This window comes from Delphinapterus leucas, chromosome 20 (assembly GCF_059928025.1).
Source record: "Delphinapterus leucas isolate spDelLeu-1000000601 "Yukka" chromosome 20, BTC_Dleu_Yukka2, whole genome shotgun sequence".
NCBI lineage: Eukaryota > Metazoa > Chordata > Mammalia > Artiodactyla > Monodontidae > Delphinapterus > Delphinapterus leucas.
In genome coordinates, this window is record NC_143148.1 from 27,716,089 (window position 1) to 27,737,576 (window position 21,488).

General features: G+C 51.9%; 2 protein-coding genes across 15 annotated transcripts in view; one reads left to right on the forward strand and one right to left on the reverse strand.

Moving 5' to 3' along the window:
- Positions 1 to 674: 674 nt before the first annotated feature.
- Positions 675 to 11,922, reverse strand: SNX20 (sorting nexin 20). 3 transcript variants are annotated; one of them, XM_022555112.3, is made up of 7 exons: positions 11,699 to 11,922; positions 9,936 to 10,041; positions 8,747 to 8,865; positions 8,125 to 8,255; positions 5,459 to 5,597; positions 3,852 to 4,003; positions 675 to 2,587 (listed from the first exon to the last, which is right to left on the reverse strand). In XM_022555112.3, the coding sequence occupies exons 3-7, from the start codon at positions 8,793 to 8,795 to the stop codon at positions 1,919 to 1,921; spliced, it is 1,140 nt and encodes a 379-aa protein (XP_022410820.1). In that variant the 5' UTR covers positions 8,796 to 8,865; positions 9,936 to 10,041; positions 11,699 to 11,922; the 3' UTR covers positions 675 to 1,918. The 3 variants fall into 3 exon arrangements, with proteins under 3 accessions (XP_022410820.1, XP_022410819.1, XP_022410821.1); XM_022555111.3 differs by lacking the exon at positions 9,936 to 10,041; XM_022555113.3 differs by lacking the exons at positions 8,125 to 8,255; positions 9,936 to 10,041; positions 11,699 to 11,922 and having other exon boundaries at positions 8,747 to 8,858.
- The window catches only part of NOD2 (nucleotide binding oligomerization domain containing 2), a 35,174-nt gene continuing 25,458 nt past the window's right edge, over positions 11,773 to 21,488 (forward strand). For 4 of the 12 annotated variants that reach the window (XM_022555093.3, XM_089903026.1, XM_089903025.1 and 1 more), the window contains exon 1: positions 16,199 to 21,482. The gene's annotated coding sequence lies outside the window, so the exon portion shown is untranslated. Of the gene's footprint in view, positions 13,743 to 14,644; positions 14,678 to 16,190; positions 21,483 to 21,488 lie in introns of those variants that run through there. The other 8 variants (XR_016390966.1, XR_016390965.1, XR_016390967.1 and 5 more) reach the window with 6 other exon arrangements.

A 21,488-nucleotide genomic window follows, 5' to 3' on the forward strand; every position in this document is an offset into this window, starting at 1 on the left:
TCAGAAGCCAGAGTAAGTCCTTTTCCTTACTCTGTGGTACCCAGCCCTTCTTTAAGGATACTGATGGGAAACTCCCCCATATGATTTCTTAGTTCCCTTTTACCTCGCGTAAGGTTTTTTCCTCTGTCTCGACACCACACACGTACACCACATATATGTGATTTTCAGATGCACAGTCACCCTCCAACCCCTACGCTTTAGCACCTCTGAAGTCAATGGCATCTTCCTCTCTATTGGCCTGGATCTATGTTCACTTCCTTCAGAATTTGCGTCTGTGGTGCAAGGTACCTGAAACACCTGCATCTGAAACCTCTTTACTATGACTTCTCAGCTTGAGGATTTGGGGCCACACTGTGTGTGTTTAGACCCCAAACCTGGGTGAGTACCAGTTTGCAGTTCCAATCCTAGAGTCCGCACTCTCCACTCAGTGTCAAATTTGATTCATGCCTTTCCTCACTGTCCCTTTCTACAAAGCAGGTCTATTCTACGTGGACCGTTACATTGGGAGCTAACTCTTTGCTCTCCCAGCTTTTTGCTGGAAACGCCTACTAAACTCCCCATGTTGGGCATTTTTTTTTCTTTCTTAGTGAATATTTGGTGCATCTAACAGTTGACAGCAGCATTTTATGTTTGATGAAAGGACTTGTAAAATCAATACTATCTTCTTTACTATTACAAAAGAATTGCAGCTCTTCTTATTTTTCCATTTAACACTTTAATTACCCACCTGCCCAGATTTCCAAGAAATCCAATCTCTCCCACTTAAAGTGTCCTTCTCCTGGAGTAAATTGAGATACTTGAAAACTTTCTTTTTCTGAAGGTGTCAGTCTGTGTCTAACCTTCAGGAAGGAGCCTGGTTGGGCCACTCCAGGTGTTGCCACATGGTGTTGCTGTTGAATACGTTCGGTGTAGTTCAGTGAATGCTTGCCCACTGCTCTTTGCTGAGCTAGATCTTGGTTCAGGCCAGTGTGGTGCCCCAGGTTAAGGTTCCCAAGTTACAGCCTCACCCTGATAATAACCTCAGCCACATGGTTTAGATCTTCAGGGACTGCTAGCCTGATAGGCATATGGGGTCCAAACCAGCCTGTACCATCAACTCCTGCCCTGTGCTGAACCCAGGTCACTGGTCCAGAATCCACTTCACTTGCGGGCCTGACAGCAGACTTTGGTTAAGGGCATCCCAATCCATTGTCCTTCAGATGGGGAGGTGTCGAGCGTTCAATCTCTTCTACCCAGAGGTCCCACCTCCTGTCAGGGCTATGTCTACGTAATCCAGAAAGGCCATTCAAGGGACAGTTGCCTTACAAATGAAAACCAACCCCAGGCAATGATAGCTGGTTCTAGCCCAGGATCCTCTCACCCTTCAAAGGATGAGGTATGGCTCATCCTGGGGACAAAGCTGGCTTTGAGGAGCAGTAGGTGACCTTTTGTCTTGCTGAGTTGGGCCTACCCCTAACAGGGAAGAGCTAGAATACTTAGGATAATAGGTGGGAATATTTGCCAGCAAGGTTGAGGGGGGAGGAACAAAGAGGAAAGCCTCAGGGCAGCTAAAGAGAGATGTCTCTGAGGAAATGAATCAAGCTTTGTCTGTGATGTGCACTTTAAACCTCTCCTCCAGCTACCTACAGAAACACCAGTAAGGTTGATATGACTCTCCAGTGTTTTGGCAGCTGGGTTTGTGGTTTTGCGACGAAGTGGGCCTGGCATCAAGGGGACACAGGACACAAGTAAAGGCTTCCAAGGATGCCCGGAAGCATCTCCGCTCAACATAGATGGGGAAACGGAGGACCAGAGGAGGGGCTTGTTCAAAGTCATCCCACAAGCTAGAGCCCAAAGTGGCTCTTTCTGCTCAGAATCAACCCCCAAAGGCCCACGAGCCATGGTGATCCCCAATTCTCCAGCTTCCCCGGGGAGTGGCTCAGTACAGATACTCTTGGACGGTGAGTTCCTTCAGGGTGAAGCCCCGGGGGGCGGGCTTCCGGAGCTGGTTCTCCTCCAGTCTCTTCTGCAGGGACACAAAGTCCTTGCCCAGCTCGTAGGCCAGGCGGGCCATGGCGTCCAGCAGCGGGGCGTAGTAACGGTGGCCCTCCCGGGCCTGCAGGCACTGCAGAGCCCTCTCCCCGGCGGCGAAGGCCTCGGCGGGGCACTCCAGGTCGCGGTGGCACACCAGCATGGCGCACAGGGATGGCACCACCATCACGGGGCAGTGGGACGTCAGCTTCTCCTGTAGCGGCACCGTGCGCACCAGGATGTCTAGGGCCTTGGTGTACTGCCCCGCGCGCAGGCAGCCGAAGGCCTCCTTCAGCTCGGGCCGCGTGAGGAAGTCGATGAACTCGCGCGAGCGACGCACGCAGCGGATGGCGTAGAGCAGACCTAGGTACTCTTTGAGGGCCAGCTTGCGCTCGGAGATCATCTCCGGGGTGAAGTTCCCCATCAGGTGCTTTTTGGGGAAGACGACATCTTCGATCTCTTCCCGGAAGGTCTTTAGGAGTTTCTTCTGGAGCATCTCGAAGTCTGAATAACGCCGTTCCAGGATGGCTTTGTTGCTGTCAAAACTCCCCGTCTGGATGACGACGATTTGGTACATCTGCGGTGCAAAGAGAGGGGGCCTTTGACTACACTGTCACGGAGGGTTTGAACTGACAGAGAGAGCCCGGGAAATAAAATAATGATGACCTTAAAGCATACCCTGGAAATGGGGGATGGTTTTCTGCAATTCTGTTTTAAATTGCCATTAGCCTTGGCTGAGCTGTAACAGCGAATCGTGACAAGAGTCAACCGGAGAATAACAAACACAGGGACGTGGAGGCATCCTGGGGCAGAAAGGGCATACAGGAACCTGCCGTGCGGGGGACCTGGGGCGTTCTTGGTTTTAGTGGTCAAAACTGGGCCTCAGGTGCCTGAACTGGGAGGCTTGGATTAATAAGATCTGTGTTTTCCAGGTGTGGAACTCCTGGAAGATGGTTTTAGGTGATATACTGGCAGTGATGTTATAAGTAAGAAAACTATTCTCTTCTCTTCTCTTTCAAGAGAATGCTGATTAAGGGCGCAGACTGCCTGGGTTATAATTCCAGCCCACCACGGTCTAGCTGTGTGGTTTTAGGTAGGTACTTTAACGTCTCTGAGCCTCCGTTTTCTCATCCAGAGAATGAGGATAGTAGCCTGCCTCACTGGATGAGGATTAAATGAATTAATGCATTGAAACCATGACGTGCAGTCAGCAATCAGGGTCAGCTATTATTATTACTCCATTCCCATTTGGGGAATGGTGGGGGGCAAAGAAAGGCTGTGTGGCTCTTCCATAGTCATTAACCTCTCCCCCAACATAGGCTGAAATTCCATTCCAAGGAAAAACAGCCCCAAGCCCAGCTTTCCACCAGCCATGGTAACCAGCTAGAATTTAATAACAGCCCTGAGCTTTCCTTGTATTTACTTTTATAATGACCTTTTCTTATGCCGTGTGATACTGGTTTTCCATTTAAGGTACTTCCCTTTGAAATAAATCTATTCAGTGTTTTTAAAAAGTGATCCACTTTAAAGAAAAACTGAGGTACATAATAAAAATGATATGAGGATATCAAAAACAATGAAGAAGGGACACGGATGAAAATACTGGGTAACATGGGATTAAACTGGGCAGTTTGCTTCTTACGCTTAGGCACCTTGACTCTCCAATCCTCACGGTGCTGAGCGTGAAATCTCACTTTTGGACCATTTTTTGCCAGAAGACTTCTGTGAGTTAAAGTGTGTCAATCCATTTCCTGGTCAGGGAGACTGAGGTGCCACCAGCCTTGCCCAGGGCCGGGAAGGAGGCCGTGAAGGCGTGCCATCACTTTTTGGTCTCTGCTTACCACAAACTTGGAGACTCTCCCCTCCTCGATGCGGGCGGAAGCGATCTCGAAGAGCAGTTTGACGTGCTTCCAGCAGCGTTTCTGGGTCCGCCAGTACTCCTGCAGCTCCCGCGTGGTCATGCTGGAGTTGGAGCTTTGGCTGTCGTGGGCATCTGGAAGGACCACACTCTTAAGGACTAGCACAGGTCAGTGTGCTTTGGGGGCAAGGACTTGGGGAGATGGCTGGGTCTGTCTGGGATGAGCCGTGGGAATCTGGAAACGCTGTGAATATCCCTCTCCTCCATCCCACCTTGGATAGGCCCAGTCGGGCATCAGTCAGACGCCTACACCCAACCTGGCTGAATCCATCTCGCCATGGGCAACCTGGAAGAGCCCAGCGTCCCCAAGAGGCTTCTTGGTTGTGAAATGCAGTGTGTTTGTGGTACATCGTCCACTTCCGGCTGTCGTGAAACCCCATGCTCCGGAAGAGCAGGGATGCGGCTGGTGGGTTTGCACCCTCCCTACTGTCGGCTGAGCGCACACCAGTGGATGATGGGGGGAGCTCTGAGGATGCTGGGCTCCAGGTTCAGCTTGGCCGGCCCTTCCTCTCTCACCTCATTTCCCACACTCCCTGCTTTTTCTTGCACATGCCACTTCTTCTGTCTCAAATGCCATCCTCTTTCCCTGCCTCAAAAAGTAACAGTGTTTCTTAAACCTCACTTGAGCCCTAGGCCATTCTGAGAATCTTGGGAAAGCTTAGAATCCTTCCTCTCCCCCAATGCACAAACCACTGTACATTTGATTTCAAGGGACATGTGTCCCAGGAGCCCTTCTCCAATGTGTCCTTCAAGACCCAACCCATATATCATTTCAAATGCCCTTTGGTGTTAGAATAAGAGCCTCCCACCTTGTCCCTGTGCCTTTTCCATGGCATCTTACATTATTTTCTACAGATCCGTTTCCTTACTAAACTTGAAGGCCAGCACGGTGTTTGATTGTTCCTGCTTCCCCAGTGCCTGCATAGGGCCAGGAGCAGAGCAGGACATCTTGAAGGGTTGCATGCACATGGCAGACGTTTGCTCCAGGGGCTGGCGCTATAGCAGACACTGTCAGTGCCCGGCCATGCCGCCTCACTGGCATTGACTGTTTTGGAACAGCCCACTGGCTCCTATTGGAAGCACCTGGGACTCTCCCCGTGAGGGCTTTCTTGGGCCATTGCAGCACGTTCTGGAGCGTACCTCTGCCAATGGAGGATGGGACCAGGGGATAGCAGGCTGGCCTCCTCGCCGCTGGGATGGGACAGCTCTAAGGTGTGATCCATACGGTCTCCCAGACAACCCCCATTGGGACTGAGCCCGAGTTGCCCACAGTGGTAATCTTTTCATCGACATCCCGTACTGGTTTCCTGCCCTTCCTTTCCTCGGTTTCCCACTCCCCTGCCATACCTCCTGGCCTTGTCTCCTGGATAAACCACTTGCACCAAATCCCTGTCTCAGTGTCTACTTTGGGATAACACAAGTTAAGTGAGCTGCCCTGTTTCTCACGGCATCCACTGAAGTATGCACATTTGTATTTCAAATGTCTTCAAACCTCTATCCCCCCGACCAAGCCCCCAGTCTCAAGCCCACCTAAGTGCTCTTCAGGTCCTGGACGTGGGAGGTCTGGGCCAGGGGCTGATGCTTTCGGCTTGGTCCCTGCCATGCACTGGGCTATGGGTCTTGTCCAGCCAGGGCTCCTGGCGTTCCTGGGACTTGCCATGCTCCAAGGCTGCCAGGAAGACAAGAGAGAACAGTGAGTGCCCACTTGTGCTGGGGTTCCTGGTGGGTCCTGGTGGGTTCCATAGTCCCCACTGCTGAGCCCCCCACTGCCCACCTAGCCATCCGCCCAACTGCTAGATGTGAAACCTGGGCCTGGCCCTTTGCTGGACTGATCGCTCCCAGGCTGAGCACAACCTTCTCTTAGAGTTAGGATCCTTATGTTATCGAGTTGCTCTGAATTTTAAATGAGGTGACTTCAAGCAAAGGTAGTAGCTTAATGATTACTTGAGAGAGAGTTGCTGGCTTGTCCAGAAAAACCAATATTTCATTTCATATTACATGTGTAAATAAAATCTCAGCGTCCAAAACAAGGAGGCTGGTATGTATCCGTCCCTTTTCTCTCTCTTCATCTTTAAGCAAACATTTACTAACAACTTGTTATACCCACTTCATATACACACAGGCTCTTCACAGCCACTACCTGATTTGACACCCACGATAATCTATCGTGACTCCGATAACAGATAAGGCAACTGAGGTTTAGCCCGAGGTCACGTGGCTCCTGAGCGTGACCAGCCAGCCAAGCCAAATGCCTGTGGTGTGCGGGCTACACATCCTGCACTCAACACCCACCCCCTCACTTCATCTGAAGCTGTGCGTGGTAGGAGGTTTTTGTCTCCATTTTATGGTAAAAGAACTGAGACTTTGAGCTGCCCAGGATCGAGAGCTGGTAAATGGTGGGCAGGGCACCAACGCAGGCTGGTCTGACTTCAGAATCGTCTCCCTGGTACTCAGGGGAGGGTGGGCAGCGGGAGTCCTGGGGTTCATTTTATGCATAACTCTGTCTGTGACCCAGGTAAGTGAACAAGATGAGGCAGTGCCTGGAAGTTATTTAACTTCTCTGAGCCTCAGTTTCCTGCAAAAGGGGCACAATAACCTTCACGAAGCTGGTGTGAGTGTTAAGTCAGGCACCAGATCAGGGCTGCGCACACACCAGGTACCGTATTAGTCCCTTTTATTAGTACCTGACCCGTGATAGATGCTCTAGGAAATATTTGAGAAATAAATGGCTGAATGAAGATGTGAGTTGGAATATAAGTTAAAATGTCTGAGACAAATTAGGAAAAGGGCCAATTAAAACATCAGCTCAGGGCCTTCCCTGGTGGCGCAGTGGTTGGGAGTCTGCCTGCCAGTGTAGGGGACGCGGGTTCGTGCCCCGGTCCGGGAGGATCCCACATGCCGCGGAGCGGCTGCGCCCGTGAGCCATGGCCGCTGAGCCTGTGCGTCCGGAGCCTGTGCTCCGCAACGGGAGAGGCCACAGCAGTGAGAGGCCCGCGTACCGAAAAAAAAAAACCAAAACAAAACATCAGCTCAGATGGAGCGAGTAGCTGGGGCACCATTTAGGCACAGAAATTCAAAATAAGAAGGGTGCAAGTGACCTGACCTCCTTCTTAACGTGCTCTTGCTGTGTCAGGTGAAAGGAACCCTGGGGCATCCTCCAGGGGGCTCTGTGCTGGTGTCCAGTGGGGGGCTCTCAGGGACCCTCTGTCCAGCCTCATCCTATATAGATGGGAAACTGAGGCACAGAGCAGGGCATGGCTGGACCAGGGATGCACACGCTTGAGTACCCTATAGCTTTCTCCCCTTGAGGAGTCAGGTCTTCTGTCCTGACCAACTGTGGGTCCGTAGGCAAGTTATTTAATATCTCCAGTCCTCGGTTTCCCCACCTGAGAGGTGTGGCCACCAACCCTGTCCTAGATGATAGATGGCTAGGAACAGGTTCCCTATATTCTGGTAGGTGCCCAGGCAAGATAGCAAGTGGTCCACACACTCTTATCCAACGGACTTTGGGTAGCCAGGACTCTTGGGGGCTCAGTGATTCCCGTGGACACTCCTATGCACCTGCTTCAGTTAGCTCATCTGTAAAATGGGTGATGGCGAGTAGAATTGGCCTCAGTGGTCCCAGCCCTTCCAGCTCTGCTGTCTTGATCAGGCAGCTGGTGCCAGGTCAGAAGCAGGGCACTGTTTGCCCAGAGACCCCATGAGACCCCAGGAATGATGGCCTTGGCTGGGCATTCCAGGAAAGACCTGGCAAAGCTGAGCATGAACCCAGAGCTCAGAATAAATATGAAATTCAGCAGCCAAAGCCAGCTCCCTTAGGTTTTCTTTCATGGGATCGGCTGAAACTGGAAAGTGGCAGGGAGAAAGTTGTCACTGGTGCATCTATGGAGTCTCTAGTCCTCAGTTTCCCCATCTGTGAAATGGGGAAAGCAATCCTATGACTCCAAGAGCTCCTTGGGGACAGCTGTACATGGTGTTCTGTGGGCCCTTCCCTCCCATCTCTACACCCCACAGAGCAAAGATTTCTAGGCTTTACAACAAAATATGACAAGTGTTGGTACTCCTGGCTTGGGGGCCTGTCCTTGGCCCAGCGGACAGCAGCTGCCCAGCCCCTCCACCAACCAGCTCTGGGAGCAGTCACCCTTGCTCCTTCCTTCCCAGGTGCCCTGAGCATCACTTCTCCCTCTAAGGGATACCTGCCATGTCCAGGCTTCTTCTGATGGGCACACAGGGCCCCCTTCGGAGCCCATGCTACCTCTCTGAGGGGGCAGGAGGGGACATTCCATCAGGGGTGAAACTCCAGCAGAGTAAAGCACCCTGGTCCAACCTAGGAGACAGAAGATCCTAGACACTGGATGGACACACTGCCAAATGTAAGCATATATCAGAACCTCCTCAGGGGCGGGGGTGGAGGTGGAGGTGCCGAGGGGCAGACTTCCTGCTCCCAACATCAGAGAGTCCCATCTAGCAGGTCCTGCGGTGAGCCCTGGATTCTGCATTTCGCACCAGTCCCAAGGGCTGTGCTGATACAGGCTTTCCCTGGTACCACTTTTTGAGAAACACAGGTTTGGTAGATTATTCCCGAGGCTCAAGAGAGGTTGGAGAAGCATCTGGCACTTCAAAAGGCATTGATGAGATGGAGGGTCGAGGACCTGCTCCCTGCTCTGCCCCAATGCGCTGAAGGGAGTCCTGCGTATCTGTCAGCAACCCTTCTCCCTACCACCCTGCCCCCAAGAGGTACCAAGGGACGGTTACTGGAGGCGGGGGCTCAGGCCACAGGTGGGCAGAGGCCCACTGAGCTTGGGGTCAGACACTGACCTGAGGTCTCTGGTCCTGTGAGTGTCCAGGGGTCCAGGAGGGATGTCATATGGCCCCCTTCAGCTCTCTGTTCCAAGCTCTGGGCGAGCAGGCCAGTGGCTGCCACTTTGCTAAGTTCCCTGTATGAAAACAGGAAATAAGCTGTGTGACCCGCTCCTGGTTGCCCCAGCCCATTGGCTGATGAAAGATACCAGTGAACTCAACTAACAGACAGTCTGAGGCTGCCCTGCTGGGCAGGACCTAGCAGGGCAGGGCGGGCCTGGATCTCAGTTCCCACATCAGCCTGTCTGACCCTCAGGGTCCTTGACAATCTCTGGCATTTCGGGCCTTAGTTCCCAAAGCTCTTTAATGTGCATTATCCTACCCTACTGAGCTAGGCATGATGGGGGCCATCCTGCTCTAAGGACAGATGGGGAAACTGAGGCTTGGAGCAGAGAGCTGGTGGGATGCAGAGCCAGGGCCGGATTGGGGGCGGGTAGACTCAGAGTGCCTCTCTCTGGCGGAAGCTGCATCCCACATGCCAGACAGAAAGTACCAGGGAAGCCAAACCTCTGGGCAGTTGCATGATTTGTAGCCAACCGTATTGTGGCCTGGAGTGCAGGAGGCTGGAACAAGACAAAAAATAAAACCTCTCCAGCTCCCCCCACCCCCCCAAGAAGTCTACCATGTATCTCTCCCCAGCTATGATTCCTCCCCTCCCCAGTCCTGATTTTGATGGGGATTAATTCCTTGCTTTTCTTTCTTTCTTCTTTTTTTTTTTTGCGGTACGCGGGCCTCTCACTGTTGTGGCCTCTCCCGTTGCGGAGCACAGGCTCCGGACGCGCAGGCTCAGCGGCCATGGCTCACAGGCCCAGCCGCTCCGTGGCATGTGGGATCCTCCCATACCGGGGCACGAACCCGTGTCCCCTGCATCGGCAGGCAGACTCTCAACCACTGCGTCACCAGGGAAGACCCCTTGCTTTTCTTTGTAATTTATCACCTACTAACAGACCCCAAAACAATAGTTTCATTTTATTCATTTTTGAGTTTTATATTAATTGAGCCACACATACCGTTTGTATGCTTTGGTGCTTTGCTTCTTTCATTCCGCATTTATGTGAATAAGATTCGTCAGTTTTTGTGTGTGTAGCTAAAGCTTTTTCCTTTCTACTGCTGTATTGCTACATTACTTGAATATATCAGTACTTACCTTTTTTTTTGTCTATTGGTGCACCTTTGGGTTGTTGCTAGTTTGGGCCATCATGATCGGTGCTGCTGGGAATATTCTTACGCATTCATCCAATGCACATATTTATCTGAAGCGAAATTACTGGGTCTCAGAGTATGAATAGATTCAACTGTACTCAGTCATGCCAAACACTTTTCCTGAGTGGTTGTGTCATTTTGCAACCCCACCAGCAGTGTATGAAGGCTCTAGAACTTCTGCATCCTCACCTACACTTGATATGGTCAATGTTTTTTGTTTCAGCCATTCCAGTGGGTGTATAGTGCTATCTCGTCATGGTTTTTAGTTGCATTTCCCTAATGACTGGTGATGTTGAGCATCTTTTCGTGGGCTTATTTGCCATCCTTATATCCTTTTTGGTGAAGGATCTGTTCAAGCCCATTGCTCATTTGTTTGATTGGCTTATTTTCTTCATGGTTTGTAGGTGTTCTTTATGTATTCATGTGGGTATATGTGCTTCTCAATAATATCTTTCCCATCCTATGGTTTGCATACTCTATTATAATGGGGTCTTTTGATAAATAGAAGTTGCCAACTTTAAAGCATTCAACTGCATCAATCTTTTCTTTCATAGCTGGTGTCATACCGTAAGACCATGGACATTACTCCTTTATCGTTCTTTCTGCAGCGACTTCACAGGCCACTGTGAGGCTTAAGATGAGTTAAGATGCTCAAAGCACTTAGGACAATGCTGGTATCTCGTAAGCACTATACAAGGGCGGGCAATTCTTGTTTTTCTACAAACCTTTCTAGTTTGCCTTTCTTACTTGCGGCAGTATAATGCCCTTAGAGTAAGTAGATTTTTGTGTATGGTGTGAGGTAGGAGGTCCATGTTTTTTCCCCACATGTTCACCTACTGGCCTTATTTATTGACATGGCCGTCCAATCCCACTGCTCTGCAGTGCCATCACTGTTATAAAAGAGTATCCACACGTCAGGGTCTGTTTAGCTCAGCAGAAGGGGCATCAGTAGTGTGCCTCTGGCCTGCTAGCTGGTGAGCCCCTGGGGTGCAGGGGCCGTATCTCATTCACCTCCACCTTGCACTACCCCATAGAACACCTGGTGTGGCGTGGAGATGCAGGCTCTGTATAGAGGGAGGCTGGAACTCCGTCTCTCCTCCTCTCTGAGTCCTTTCCTGGGCCTGGAACCTGCGAGATGCCAGTGTAGACTCTGAGCCCTTCTCTGCAGCCCTGCGTGCCTCTCATCCCCAGCCAGCAACCATGGGGAAGAGTGTGTAGAAGCCACTGCTTCCTCTTCTCAGGGTGGGAGATGCTTTTTGGAAACCCCCAGATGCGCAGGAGCATCTGGCCTGCATAGGAAGGACCTAGCTGGACCAGAGTAACCAGGAGAGGCCACACTTGGCCACCTGCCGGGTGTTGGCTTTTCTCTGCAGGACAGGGCTCGAGGCGGCAGAGGACCTCTATATGTCTACAAGGACAGGCAGGGCCCCGCTGTCATGGTGGGGGGGGAACAGGAATGGGCATCCCCCCACTGCACTACTGAAGCCAAAGGAGGCACCAAGGGGCCTTGGGAACTCAGGAAGGGAAGTGCTGGCATGTCAGAGTCTAGGTGTCTTCCCTAGAATTCACCCTGCTTGGACCCTTCATTGGCCTCACCCCGCATTCCGAGTAAACCCAGCCCCCCCCACCCCGCCCATGCTGAGGCCTCTGTAATCTGCTGGTTGCTCCCTTCTTAACCTCATTCGCACCCCTCCCAGCATCACTTACCACACACCAGCCATTCGGACTACTTTCTGTTCCTCAAATGTGCTTCACAGCCTTTCCGCTTGCAATTCCTTCAGCCGTCAATGTCCTGCTCTCGGTTCCTTCCATGACAGCCTCTTTTCTCTCTCATCCTCAGGGCGCAGCTCGATTGTCTCTACTTTGTGCAGCCCTCCTTGACCCCCTGTCAAGAACTATCATTGTTTCGCTTATTTGTTTACTTGTTTAGTGCCCGTCTGGGATGCCTCGATCATGGGGACTTGGTCTGTGGCAGCGTTCTGTCCCCAGTACCCACCGCAGCGCCTGCCACCTAGTGGATGCTCGGTAATTGTGTGAATGAATGAATGAGTGGGCGAACGCAGAGAAGTGGAGATCGGGCTGTGACTCCAGATCAGCCCTGACTCACTGTGCGACCTGGGCAGGCCACTGCCCTCTCCGAATGTCAGTTTCCTTAATTGCGACATGAGATTAAGTTAAGCATCCTCCCGGCACCAAAGCATTCCCCATTGGGCAGATAACAATGTTGTAAACTACCACACACTGCTGCTCTGGGTGTCTGACAAGCTTGGGACTCCAACACCGAAACGCCACTTTTGAGAAATTCAGTAAGAATTGATGATCACAGGCGTGCCTCCACGTGTCTGGCAAAGAAAACCCAAACTGGTGAAGTGTTTGTTCGTAAGTAGGTGATGCAAAACCTGGTCGTGTCAATCTTGTTTTTCCATAGCTGGGTATACAAACATTAGCTTTTAACAACATCTCAAAAGTTCTTAATACTGCAGGGTTTTAAAATTAGGGCCACAGACAGAGTGCGCTGTGGGGCACCGATGTGGTTATACTGAGACATAGCAGAGCGACGGGTGGGCCGGGGGTGGGGTGGGACTGGGGTGTGGGTTTCTATTTCTATACTTCAGGCTGGGGAGACACCTCAGCCCTTCCTGGGCCTCACACAAGCTCTGTCAGTCCTTCTGATCTGTGTAAGAATTCATGGCTAAAATGTGGACAAAATCTAACTTTAATTATCAGCAGGACACAAACATCTTGTGTTCCTGGGAGATCTGTTTGCTTAGGTAAAAGGCTTTGGGCTTCCCTGGTGGCGCAGTGGTTGAGAGTCCGCCTGCCGATGCAGGGGACACGGGTTCGTGCCCCGGTCTGGGAGGATCCCACATGCCGCGGAGCGGCTGGGCCTGTGAGCCATGGCCGCTGAGCCTGCGCGTCCGGAGCCTGTGCTCCGCAACGGGAGAGGCCACAGCGGTGAGAGGCGCATGTACCGCAAAAAAAAAAAAAAAAAAGTCTTTGATGAGTTTGCCTGAGAGTTTAGGGCCATTGCACGTAGTTTGAAGGTTTGTGCCCTGCCCAGAGTGCCTCAAGAGGGCAGGAGTGGGGATGAAATCCAGCCCTCACTCTGCTTTTCCAAGCTGGCTCCTGTGTTCCCTCAGGTAAAGGGGTGGCCTTTTTCTAATCTGAAAAGAAGGGTGATGCGAGCTGGCTGTGAGTGAACTAATGACGGAGGATTGAGAAACTGTTTTTCAAAGACAGTAAGTTCAGCTGGTGGAATATTCTGTTTTGCTGAAGTGGAATTTGTAAGCTTGGGGCTAGAAGGGAAGGGTTTGAGAAACTGAAGGTGATTCTAGAAACCATATGGGGGAGGGGAAGAAGAGAGGAGACACAGTAAGGGGTCTGCAGAAGAGGAGGCCCACCCATCAGGGGAGCTGGATTTGTTGGGTGTCTGATCTGCAGCAGAACCCGCCTGATTCACTGGTGAGCTTGGAGTTGGTTAGGGCTGGAGGTGGGGGGAGGGGACAAAATGTGGGTCTGGTCTTGAGATGGGGATGGGTAAGACCAGAGGCCGTCCAAAGGCCCCAGGTGCATTGGGTTCCCCAGGTTTGAGGCAGCTCAGTAAAAAGATGCCTTCTCTGCTGTGCTTTTCCCTCATGCATTGTCTCTCTTTTAATAAGTCACTCAACAAACTTGGGCCAGGCACTGGGCCAGAGGTGGAGGTCCGGCAATGGCGAAGGGATGTCTCAAGCCCTCAAGGACTCACAGTCTGGTGAGGAAACAGGATGGATGCATGAGCTGAAACAGAACACCATTTAGGCTGAGAGAAAGCAAGAGCACAGGGAGACTGCTCCTTGGTAGCTCAGAGGACTGGAGAGTTCCGTGGGGACAGTGGAAAGCTACCTGGAGGGAGGTGGGCATTGAAGGATAGGTAAGTCCCAACAAAAGGAGTGAAAGAAAGATGTGGGCTTGATTAACAGCTCCACCATCCTGTAGCTGAGTCATCTTAGGAAAATTATTTACCTCTTGGAACCTGTCTCTTCATCTCAAAGGAGTGGGGACAAAGAATAGTACCTATTCCATAAAGAGGATCATGTGATGGATGAGAGTACAGTGCCTGGCATATAGTAAGTGCTCAATAAATAACATTCATATTATACAGAGTTTAGGGCCTACTCTGTGCCAAGCTCTATGTTTGTACTCCTCACGACAACATCTAAGTGAATTGTCAGCACCACTTAGCTGTTAGGGAAGCTGAGGCCAAGGTTAAATAACTGGCCCAAAGATATAGAGATCTGGGATTCAAATCCAAGTTCGTTGGAGTCCAAAGTCTATGCTATTCAACCTGTTGCCTCCCACTGAGGCCCAGAGTGAGCAAAGCACAGAGGTGGGGGGACCAAGAGCTATAAGGACACTGGTGCATCATTTGGGCCTGGTTGTAGAAGGGTTTGGACACTGGTGGGTGGGTGGGCTGCTTGGAGCAGGGGACCAGCATGGAGGCTGCTACGCAGTGTGAGGTTGAAGAGAGACTAGTTAGAACCATGGGGAATGGCTGGGTGCTCTTGCCAGATGAGAGATGACAGTGAATTGGACCCAAGTAGTAATAGTGGCTATGGTAAGAAGTGGCTGATTCTGAATATGTTTTGAAGCTCAGGTTGACAAATTTGCTTCCAGGTTGAGTGTGGAGTATAAGAGAAGATGAATCGGGTAAGTTTTCCAGGTTCAGTTGCTCTGTTACTTTTCTTAAGTAATCTGCTATTACTGGGCATTCAGAAGGCTTCCAGCTTTTTGCTGTTATAGATAAGATGGTGGTGAACATCCTTGCAGATGGATCTGTACACCATCTGGAATGATTTTCCTGGGGTTAGATTCAGTGCTTCTAACACAGCATTTCCCAGCCTCAACCAAATGTGCACCAGCAGTGCAGGTATTTACCTGGAGGCAGTGTGGGGTAGTGGTTTTGAGCATGAACTTTGATGTCGGACATCTGGGGGGCAAATCTCGGCTCTGCTGTCATGACTTGGATAAAGTAATTAACTCTTCTGTGCCTCAGTTTCTTCCTCTACAAATTAGGGTAAAGATAGTCAATATCCTGTAGGTAGGATTAAATGAGTTAGTATCTGTAAAGCACTACATCAATGTCAGTTTTTTTCCTTGAAATTGACTTCACATTTAAAATTTTCCAAGTACAAATGTTTTTTTTTTTTAATTTATTTTTATTTTATTTATTTATTTTTGGGTGTGTTGGGTCTTCGCTGCTGCATGCAGGCTTTCTCTAGTTGTGGCAAGCGGGGGCTACTCTTCGTTGCGGTATGCGGGCTTATCATTGCGGTGGCTTCTCTTGTTGCGGATCATGGGCTCTAGGCACATGGGCTTTGGTAGTTGCAGCACGCAGGCTCAGTAGTTGTGGCGCATGGGCTTAGTTGCTCTGCGGCATGTGGGATCTTTCCGGACCAGGGCTCGAACCCGTGTCCCCTGCATTGGCAGGTGGATTCTTAACCACTGTGCCACCAGGGAAGCCTCCAATTACAAGTGTTTTAAAAGGAATGTTTATATTAATACCTTCAATGAAAAGCTAGCAATCACTTGCCAGGAATAAGAAATCATAAAATAAAATAAATCTAATGTAAACAAAACAGTGCTGGTGAATTCTAGTTAGATAATGTCACAGAGTCAATTAGACTAGGCAGCGTTAGAGAGGAGTTCAAGCCCTATTAGTACTAAACTGAGATGGCTTGCCTCAACTTAGAAGAATGGAAAGAAAAATGTAGAAAAAGGAAGTTTAAATGCCCTGTCCACTGTTACCTAACACGGAACCATCACACTCCAGAGAACTCCGTCCTGGGACTTCACAAGAGTAAGGCTTTAGATGACTATGAACTTCCTGACCCACAAAGGGTGCGTTGGGTAATACTGACCCCAACAGCTTTCCTAGCTTTTCAGTTCACAGGATACCTCCGTGTGTGTGTGTGTGTGTGTGTGTGTGTGTGTGTGTGTGTGTTGGATGGGGGAGGAAGGATGACATACTTGGCCTGGGTCACGCGGCACAGGCCGTGTAGCCTGCCTCTGCCCTGCGTGCTCCGCCGCCCACGGTCCGGCTGGCTCTCTCGGGAGGGGCGGGGCTGCCAGGCAGAGGGTGGGCAGTGGGGGCGGGGCACGTCGGGGGCGGGGCCGGGGCCTAGGGCCCGCGCAGCCCAGGCTGGAGCTGAGCCGGGGAGTCAAGACTCGAGCTGCGGGGAGGAATCGGGGGGCCGGGGGTGAGTGGTCCTGAACCCTGCGCCGGGGCGGCAGGTGCCGAGGGTCCCGCTCCCGGGATTGGGACACCTGACTTCCGAGCGGTCCAGGCCGCCAGCCTTAGGATGGGGCTGCCTCGGTTTCCCCTTCGGGAGTCCCAGGGTCTGGAAGGAAAGAGGGGTGTTTCGAGGTTGGGGAGCCTCCTGGTGGGCTGTGACTACAAACGATGAGGGGGTTTGGGAGAGTGGGCAGAACTTCTGCCCCAGGAGCCTCTGAGGTCTGGAGAGAGACCGTGATTTGGGGATCGAGGGGTTTGTGGGGGCAGAACAGGCAGGATGAAGTTTCGAGGCACCGGGCCGGCCTGGGAATGAGGAAGCCAGTCTTCAGGTCTGAGCGGGAGCTACTCTCTGTTCAGTCCCTTCCTCTCTCCCTCAGTTTCCCCATTTTCACCTTGCTTGTGGATGGGTGGGTATAAATGAGAGCACCTGGATGATCTCTAACCCTGCCTGTGGCCTTGTAACTCTCATGGGGGTCTCCTACCTCCTCCTCCTCCCCTGTGGTGGGTGTGGAGACCCCTGACCATTCTGCATCCCATCCCTGCTGAGACCCCCACACCAGGGCCTGCCGGCATCACATCCTTTGTGCTGTTCATCCTCTCCTCTCCTAATGTTGAGGAACAGCCATCCGGTCCTACTTGCTCTGCAGCAAACTCAAAAGCCTCCCTCCATCCCCTCCAGGGAGGCCTCCCACAGCTGGACCCTTGGTCCTGAGTTTGCTCTTGCTTCTCTGTCTCTTTTGGAGCTCTTAGTCTCCTCCCTTTGGTGGGCTCAATCTCCCCATGGGCTGTTCCCTGGCCACAGGGTCCTTGTTCCATAGAGGGGAGAAGCCTGCCATGTCACCCGTCTCCTGACCCCTTGGTGAAGACCCGAGTGACATTCCTGTTGCTTCTGCTCTCCTGTCCCAATCGCTCTCCCCCTAAGTTGCTTGGTTACTCAGGTCCCCTTAGCCATTTGGCACTCTGAGATCTGAGGCAGGAAGGGACCCCATCTAGCCTACTGACCTCCCACCCAGTGCAGGATCCCTCTGTTGCATACGCTCAGTGATGGGAAGCTCATTCCTTATGAAGCGCTGTTCAGTGTCCTGCAGCTCTGGCTTCATTTAGTCAAAATCTGTGGCTTGCAGATTCCACCCCTTGGCTCCACTTCTGCCTCCTGGAACCATGCAGAGTAAATTCATTCTTTTATTCATTCACACAGTCTTGATCAGTGCCCTGCATGAGACACTGGGGATATAGCAATGAAAAAAGCAGACAACATCCCCTGCCCTCATGGGGTTAGTTTTCTAGAAAGGAGTTGGACAGCAGTCCAATAAGTAAATACAAGGTATGTCAGGTGGTAAGGAGTGCTATGGAGACTAATAAAGCAGGCAAAGGGGATGAGGTATTGGTCTGGGGGTATTGTGGTTTTATATAGCTTAGTCAGGGAGGGCCTCTCTGAGATGGTGACCACCGAGCAAAGCCTTGAAGGAGGCGAGGGGGGAGCTATGTGAATAACTGGGGGAAAGGACAGTGCACCCACAGAGGGAAGAGCATGTGCAAATGTCCTCGGGCAGAAGCATGACAGGTGGGAGCAGGTCTGGCTTGTTCTAGGAACAAGCGTGGCTGGAGCAGCGTAGGTGAGGAGCCAGTGACGGATTAGTAGGAAATGAGTGCAGAGACATAAGGGGTGGGGAGGTGGGGATCCATTGCATGGGGTCTCGATGGCCACTGCAAAGGCTTTGGTTTTCACTCTAAGCGCACTGAGAGCCACTGGAGGTCTTTGAGAAGAGGCGTCACCTGCTCTTACCTAGGGGTTAGCAGGTTCATCTGGCTGTGAACGGGAGAGAGAATGCAGGGAGGTGAGGGCAGAAGGGTGGGGGGACCAGTGAGGGGACCACTGCTGTCATTCTGGGTAGAGACCGTGGAGGCTTGTTACCCATGGCATAGAGGTGATGAAAAAATATCAGATTTTCAGATTTGGGATATATTTTGAAGGTAGGCGGTGATAGAATTTGGGATGTGAGAGAAGGGTGGAGTCAAAGGTGACTCGGAGGTTTTGGGGCTGAGCATCTTGAAGTTTAGAGCTGCCATCGGCTGAGATGGGACCTGTTTAGGGGGAAGATCTGGAGTTTGGCTTTGTGCTTGTGAAGTTTGCGATGCCTATTGGGCATCCACATGAAGATGTCCATTAGGCAGTTGCAAAAGTTTAGTGGGGGGCTTCCCTGGTGGCGCAGTGGTTGAGAGTCCGCCTGCCGATGCAGGGGACGCGGGTTCGTGCCCCGGTCTGGGAAGATCCCACGTGCCGCGGAGCGGCTGGGCCCGTGAGCCATGGCCGCTGAGCCTGCGCGTCCAGAGCCTGTGCTCCGCAACGGGAGAGGCCACAGCAGTGAGAGGCCCGCGTACCGCAAAAAAAAAAAAAAAAGTTTAGTGGGGAGGTTGGAGCTGGAAATAAAATTTGGGGCTTCATCACCATATAGCTGGTATTTAAAGCCATAACAGCAGGTAAGCTCACTTAGGGAGAGAGTAATACAGAGAAAAGAGGTCCCACCAGAGAGTTCTGGGGCTCCCAGCATTAGGAACTAGCCAAGGAGACAGAAAGAGTGGCCAGTGAGATGGGAGGAAAAAGCAGAGAGTTGGGGTGTTCTGGACAGCAATGAGGAAGGTGCTTCAAGGAGGAAAGAGGGAGTGATTATGACAGATGCCTTTGGCAGAACCAGCGAGGTGAGGGCTGAGAATCCAGCAACCTGGAAGTCACTGGTGACCATGACAGAAGTAGCTGGGGGCCAAAGGGGACACGATCGGAGGGGATAGGAGGGGAGAACTTCAGGACAGCGGTATAGACAACAGCTAAGGAGTCCTGCTGTGAAGGGGGCAGAGAAATGGGGTCAGATGGAGAAATTATAGTATGTGTATGTGCTGGTGAGAACTGCTCTCCCAGAGAGAAGCCCGGTGAAGGGGGCAAGAATGGAGGATGCCGCAGGAAGTGAGAGGGATGGGTCCACTGCCCCAGCAGGGGCGTGGCCCCAGCTGAGAGCAGGACAGTTCGGTTGAGCTTCCAGGGCCTCCCTCTCTTCTGTCTGCAGTGGCCTAGCAGGCTGAGATTTCAGCACTTAAGGAAATCAACTGGCTCAGGGCTCCAGAGAAACCAGACTGGCTGTGTCTCAGGAGGGAGGTAGATGTCAGGGCTTGGCCTGGGCTTGGGGATAAGGGGGTGCCCACGTGGGTTACCCCTTCCACTTGACCCTCTGCTTCAGCAAAGAAGTGCCCTTTTCTTTGCACAGACCTCACCTTCCTCGAGAAAAGACTACAATGACTCCAAAGTTGCAGTAATTGAAGCAGAGAAGAAAAGGCAACGGAGAGAGGCTGATTTAGTCTGAAGAGGGGAAGTCTGAGCAGGGAGTAAAGGGGCAAGAGGTAGGATTTTAGGGACAGTTTTTATGAGATAGGTGATGAATGGACATCTGTTTTCTCCCATTCCCAATTTAAACTGAAGCAGGAAAAACTTTGGTTCAACATAATGAGGAACTTCCTGTGCTGGTTAGTGAGGACAGCAACAGGCCAGGTCCTCTGCCCTGGATGTTTAAGATGGGAAAGAACAATGCCTTCTTAGAGACAGGGTGCTGGCCGGATTGGCCCTTGGGGATTCTCCCACCTCTGAGGTTTCCGGAAGAAGGCCAGGACAGAGTTGGGACTTCCCAGCTACTGGTGGGGAGATAGAGCAGCAAACCTTCTGGCTTGGGCCTGCCTCCTTCTCCAGGTGCCCTGACATCACGAGTTGGATATGTGTGGCTCAAGCATCCATCGGCTGACCCAGACTCGGAGTGTTTGGGAAGGGCCCCTGCTTACCTGTAGCTTGTCCACTTGTGGCCTAGCACGTCTGCGGGTGTGTCAGAGATCACTGGGCTTGGTGGGGTCTCCCAGTGCAGCTAATGGTGGAGGGTGAAGGCTCTGTGCCAGAACTGCTGAGAACCGTGTAGCTCTTCACAGCAGGTTGGCCACCTCTGGCTTCTGCCCATCGTTTCGGGGCTTTCCCCGGGAGAGACGTGGGATCTGTGGGCAAATCTAGCCCTGCCAATCCTGTGCCACTCAGCCTTGCCTTCCTGCTCAAGGCCTGCCTGCAGATGACTTGGCCATGCCTAATCTAAGCCTAATGATCTTTGACTGGGGGGGTGGTGCGGGGGGTGTAGGGTGGTCCAGGCTCTCCTGATGCTGAGGAGACAGCAGCTGTCCGTCCTTAGGCATCCTCTGAGTAAAAGGGGCAGGGAATGTCCTATCTCATCTTAACTCTTCAACTTCTTTAATTTCTGGCTGCACACATGCCCTCCAGGCATTGGGTCAGAAGGAGAGTGCTGACCACATTTCTGGGCTGTTTCCGGAGGGGTGGGTGGTAGTTCTTTTCCCCAGGACCTGGGCAGGGGTGGTGATGGGGCTGAGAACCACTTCAGGGTCAAGCCCAGAGCTCTTCCTACCCCGTCCTGTTCTCTCCTCTCCCCTCTCCCCACCTCTACCCTCTTGACTCCTCTGCTTGGCAGTGGGCGCAAGAAGGAGGCCTGCTTGGCCAGAGAGAACTATTTTCCTTTCTGGTTTACGGTGGCCTCTGCACTGAGGATGCCCTCCCTCCCAAGCTGCCAGACACATGGGTAAGCTCGCTGCCTCAGTTTCCTCATCTGGCCAGCGCAAGGCTTCCAGCCTAAGTGTTGGCAGCATTCCGAGCTGGTGATTTCTCCTTTCCCTTACTTTGGATGGCATATGAGGACAGGCGCAGGAAGTTCCAGCCCCACCCCTTCCCTCAGTGGGTTTTTGATTCATGAACATTCCCACTGTACTTCCCCTTGGCCCAGCCCCATGCCAAGCTTAGTGATGCCAGGATGAGTAAAACCCAGGCTTCCACTTGGGCCAAGAAGGGAGTTAGACGCATAAACAACCAATAGGAAATACACAGACTTTCCAAGCCCCTTGGCGTCTGCTCCTTTGAGTATCCTGGAATGTCCCGTTTTTGTAGAAAGAAGCTGGCGTTCCTCTTCTTTTTCCATGCCTACCTCCTTTCACTTTCATTTTCTGCGGGCACTGCCCCAGCTCACAGCCCTAGATTCTGTGACTGTCGCAGAAGGGACCCTGCTGAGAGATTTTCTCTGCCGCGTGGGGACACTCCCAGGGCCTGAAGCTCCGTGAGATCGCTTCCCCACAGATTCCCAGGACCCAGAGTCTGAAGGCTGATCCCAGAGCAAGCCATCGACAGAGGTGACG

What these genes read in the sequence shown, in the direction of transcription:
- SNX20 (XM_022555111.3), bottom strand. An exon ending in AAGAAGCCTGGACATGGCAG is followed by an intron (nt 5,598 to 8,124) that starts GTATCCCTTAGA and finishes TCTTCCTGGCAG; the next exon opens with CCTTGGAGCATGGCAAGTCC. An exon ending in GGAGAGTCTCCAAGTTTGTG is followed by an intron (nt 2,588 to 3,851) that starts GTAAGCAGAGAC and finishes TTTGCACCGCAG; the next exon opens with ATGTACCAAATCGTCGTCAT.